We start from the raw sequence: 5,073 nt of genomic DNA on the forward strand, positions 1-5,073 counted from the left end.
ACAAAAACATCTCCTGTCTTATCAGTAAGATTGATAATCTCTGGCAAACACCCTTTCTTGATGTTCTCATATCCAGAAAGCATCTCCTCTTGGAAACGGGGCTGCACCAGATGCACTTGATACAATAATTTATAAGTATGATCATTGATGCCTCTAACTGTGGTCTATTGACAGTGAAGTTATGTCATACTAGATACACTTTTACAGACTAAATTCCAGCCAGCCCAGCATCTAGGAAGATTACTTTCTTCTTCTTAGGAATTATAAATCTTTCTGTAATTACTTTCTTCTTCCCCCAGGTCTTTATATTCCTTCTACTTGGCTATATGTCATCCATAAAAACCCACAAATCTGATCACGTCATCGCAATACTTAAAATCTTACTCTGACTTCAGGGTGAAACTCAAAACTCATTAGCACATAAAGGTTCCATGTGCCATAGGAGAAAGATGGTGGATTGGGGGAGGGTCAGTGAGGAATAAGAACAAATCTACATCTGCCATGTCAGAAAACTCAATTCCTTAATCTTTAAAATAGAAATAGTGACAGGCAATTTACAGGGGTGTCATGCAATTGGACAAGAGTGTGTGTATGCAGCACATGATGTAGCAGATGCTCGTTAAGGGGTAGATGACACTGTGTACACGAGTATGATTCGTTGTTGAGTCTTTCTACCTCGCATCACCTCTTTCCATTAAATTTTACCTATCTTATTCTTTAAATTGTTCTTCTGCTTCTATGCAGAATTTTGCTCTTTTTGACCCAGTTTTCACTTATGATACAGAATGAAGGAAGGGTACAGAGAGGGGATTGCACAGGTGTAGGGAGAGAATGGGAATTGATGGTTTTATTACTGGGCTCTTTTCCATTGGGGTGAATTGAAGTAATGGACATACCCAAGAAGAACATTAAGAACGCTAGAGCCTAAATTTATCTTCATACTAAGGTGATGTCAGAGGAGAAAAATTTTGGATTCCTGAAAATCTTCTAAATTTCATTGTAATAAATTTGTGTAGTTTTAACATTATCTTTGTGTCTCTAAAATACTTGAAACTGGAAAACACTTAAAATTTGTTTTTGTTTTATATATCTTTTCAGCCAAATAAACTTTCCTGAGTGCAGTTGCTTTTTTCAAAACCCACTTTCTTTTTTTAAGTGTACTTGTATTTTGTAATCTTTAGTAAATTTATTGGGGTGACATTAGTAAAATTATATAGGTTTCCAGTGTACAATTCTTTTTTTTTTTTTCAAACAACACTCAGCAGCCTTGGCTGTTTATTGATAAAATAATGAGGTTCATTAAAATCAGGGGGTTCAGGGCCCTGGCAATCTCAGAAACCCAGGGATGGAAAAAAGTGCAGTCTTCTCTTCTCCCATTTTACAGATGACGTGGCCGAGGCATACAAAGGGTCTGGGGTCAGGTCTGGGCCTGAAAGTGGGACGTCACCCCGAGCTAGGCTAGGGAGGTCAAAGAGCCCCGTTGGCTGAGCTCAGTGCCACAGCGCGCTGTGCCAGGAAGACTTTATTCTGCACCTCCGTCTCTATCTGCCGTTTGAGCTCAGAGATAAAGCGTCCATATGAGTTAGCCAGGGCCAGGGTATACACCATCAGGATGCTGGAGATCAGCAGAAGGGGTACAGCAAAAGCCTGGGTCTCCAGGAAGAAGAGAAAATTCTGGGCGATCTGAGGGAGACTGGAAATAGACTGTGGGATCTGGGCCCAGATGGACAACCATCCCCGGAATGGACCACACGGCTTGGAAGGCGGGATCCTGAAGTCAGAGAAAGGCAGACCTCAAGGATGGCCAAGTCAGACCCTGGATGAGGGTGTAGGGAGGGACAGAGGCAGGCGCTTCTTACACTTACAGGAAGATGCTATAAAGCACAGGAACGGCGGAGATGGCCAGACCCAGGAGAAGGACCAGAGGGAAAAAGAAATTCACCATGGAGGCTCGAAAGGTGTTGGAGGCCGGGGAACAGATGGAGAAGAGGGCAAACTGGTGGGGGAAAGAGGGCATCTGAGACACAAAAGGCTGACCCCCAGTCTCTCTATTTTATCCATCCAGGATTCCTGGCCCTTGGCCCCTTCCCTCCTCAGTCAGGATCCAGGAGTCCCCAGTCCTTTCCCACCATCAGACCCAGGAGTCGGGTCCCTCAGACCTAAAAGTTGGGATACTCTAGACCCCTCCTCCCACATCCAGGAGCCTGTCCTCCAAACCCCACTTCTCTCAGGATCCAGTATTCCAGGACTTTAACCTCCTCCTCCCCTAGGACCCAGGAGTCACATCCCTTAGTCCCCTCCTCCCCAAGGGCTCAAGCCCAAGCCTCAATACCTCCACCTTCAGACAGGTGCTCCCCACCCTCACCTTCTTCAAATAGAAGAGCAGCAGGAACTTGGCTGTGTTGAGCAGGGGTAGTAGAGGGCAGAAAAAACTCCCCACCCAGACCACCGTCTGCGCATAGATGAGCCCTAGCACCTCGTCGGGCACCTGGAATTCCTGGGTTCCTGCTACACGACGCAGCGCCCCGGGACAGAGGCCACAGAGGAACCTGAGGGGTAGGAGCCGGGCGAGTCAAAAGCGTGCAGGCCTCCAGTGTACAATTCTATAATACATAATCTATATATCACATTGTGTGTTCACCACCCAGAGTCAGTTCTCCTTCCATCACCATATATTTGATCCCCTTTTCCTTCTCCTACCTCCCCCATCTGCCCTTACTCTCTGGTAAACACTAAACTGTTGTCTGTGTCTATATCACACTCTTGAAGCAGTAAAAGAGAGTACGGTGAGAAAAAATTACTTTTAAATAAATATTTTGGAGCCAGTTTAATTTGTAGAAAAGTTGATTGCAATGCTGAATAGGTAGCCTGGGAAATAAAACAGAATAAATTTTTAAGTAAAAATTTCTCCTCAACAAAACAATAAATAGAGATTTTTATAAACTATATAAAATAAAGAAGAAATAAAAAATAAGAACCGCTAAAGTGAAAGAGAGAAGAAGAGGAATAAAAGGATTCATTTGCTTGCACTGTTACATTTTGTACTCCTTTCCTGTTTCTCCTGAGTATAATTTGTTGTGACCAATATTATCGGATTAATATTCTTTAGTTTTTTAAAGAGTCATATAATATGTGAAAAATGTAGACATTTCTTTAAATGCTCATACCTATAGTGTATAAGTTAATAAGCATATATAAAATCTAATCATATCAGTATATAAACTAAAAAATATATTTTACATATCAAAATACTAAGAACAGAAACATTTATGTAAGGTATGATTTTATATTTTACTCTTTAATAGGTAGTCTTCATTTGACATATATTTCAAAATGTACACAACATAGTATTACCTGTGTCATAAATTATTTAAAGCCAACTGCTGTACAAAACTCTAATGCTCCTTTTCTTATTTGACCCTATAGCTGGACAAGCCCTTGCTAACGCTACTTACATCCTACAAAGACCCAACTCATCCCCACTATTCACTCAAGACAGCCCTGACTTTCCAGGTTTCTATTGTGTGAAGAATAAGCTTGTTCTCAAATTACCTTCGTGTGTGAGGTGTCATCAGCCTTGACATTAGCCCTAAAATTAGCAGAAGCCTATCTCATTTCCACAAAGTGACCCCCCAAACACTGAATATGGACAAAATATGTCGTTCTAGAATGTGAATCACTGCCCTTAACCTGAGTACATCTAAGAAATTTTAAAGCAACTAAAATCCAAAAAACGTATTTCTCACTTATAGCTACACAATTGTGTAGTGTAACTGAACAAAATATATAGAAAGACAGTGGTTATTAAAGTGCAAAAAAATGTAAGATTCAGGATGTTTATATTTATAAATGTCCCCATCCAAACTAGGACAGTTATGACAGCAAAGGAAAACTCTTTTAAAAATTATGCTGAGACTATTACTCAGCCATAAGAAGATGTAAGCCATTTGCAACAACATGTATGGATCTTGAGATTATCGTGCTAAGCAAAGTAAATCAGACAGAAAAAGGCAAGGACCATATGATTTCACTCATATGTGGGGTATAAAACTGAAAGTAACAAACATACAAGACAAATGAACAAGCAAAAACTCATAGACACAATAAACAATTTAGTGGTTATCGGAGGGTAAGGTGTAGAGGGGGGTGGTAGAAGAGGGTAAAGGGGGTCAAATATATGGTGATGGAAGGAGAACTGATTCTGGGGGGTGAACACACAATGTGATATACAGATGATGTATCATAGAATTGTACACTTCAATCCTATATAATCTTATTAACTGATGTCACCCCAATAAACTTAATAAAAAAACAAAGGTAAAAGTTACTGAGTCAAGTGTTATAAAGCAAAACTATCCAAAAAATCCAAAGTGTATGATAATTTAGACAAGAGATTCAGACTGGCCCATGATATGTGAAATTTCACCTAATTTTATTATCCCATAGTTTTTTCTTCATTTTTTTCTCTTAGTTAACAATGTCAGGCCTACCTTTATTTATTCTGAAATGCTTTTAAAATGCGCCAACCCTGCTTTTACTGCTGTCAATAAATAAGTCTGGGTCTAGATTACTAGATTAAATGAGTATTTTATCTGCAACCTTAAACCTCTTCTCCTTCTATCAGTGCTGTACACTACTATCAAATAGAATCTTAAATTATACTTTGTATCTTTTTGCTCAAGAATAATTTCTCCCCATTACTTTCCAATTCGACCGTTAATCAAACTGAACTGCCCACCCCTTTCTGGTCCACCAATTTAAACTCCGTCTATAGCTTACACTACTATTCAAATTTCAGCTTCTCTGTAAGACCAGTTCTTTTTATTAGCTATTGCAATTTTCTACTAAATCCTCAAACATTTGTAATCCCACGGAATATAAACTGGCTACTCTATAGACCATACCATTTTGTTATATAGCCCCTCTCTCTCTTTCCCTCTGTCTTGCCCTCTCCCTCTCTCTCTCCCTCTCTCTCTCTCTTTCTCTCTCTCTCTTTCTCCCTCTCTCTCTCTCTCTCTCTCTCTCTCTCTCTCTTCCCCACTCCTTCTTTACATACCTCATATATGTTAATCT

At 40.0% G+C, this 5,073-nt stretch overlaps 1 protein-coding gene across 1 annotated transcript in view; it reads right to left on the reverse strand.

Moving 5' to 3' along the window:
• Nucleotides 1-1,258: 1,258 nt before the first annotated feature.
• TMC4 (transmembrane channel like 4) overlaps nt 1,259-5,073 on the reverse strand; it is a 53,381-nt gene continuing 49,566 nt past the window's right edge. Inside the window, exons 2-4 of the mRNA XM_019627997.1 lie at nt 2,366-2,573; nt 1,866-1,996; nt 1,259-1,771 (exon numbers count right to left, since the gene is read on the reverse strand). Of these exons, the coding sequence (XP_019483542.1) occupies nt 1,468-1,771; nt 1,866-1,996; nt 2,366-2,573 (643 nt within the window). The 3' untranslated portion in view covers nt 1,259-1,467. The remainder of the gene's footprint in view (nt 1,772-1,865; nt 1,997-2,365; nt 2,574-5,073) is intronic.

This window comes from Hipposideros armiger, unplaced genomic scaffold (genome assembly GCF_001890085.2).
Source record: "Hipposideros armiger isolate ML-2016 unplaced genomic scaffold, ASM189008v1 scaffold_1, whole genome shotgun sequence".
In the NCBI taxonomy this organism is placed as follows: domain Eukaryota; kingdom Metazoa; phylum Chordata; class Mammalia; order Chiroptera; family Hipposideridae; genus Hipposideros; species Hipposideros armiger.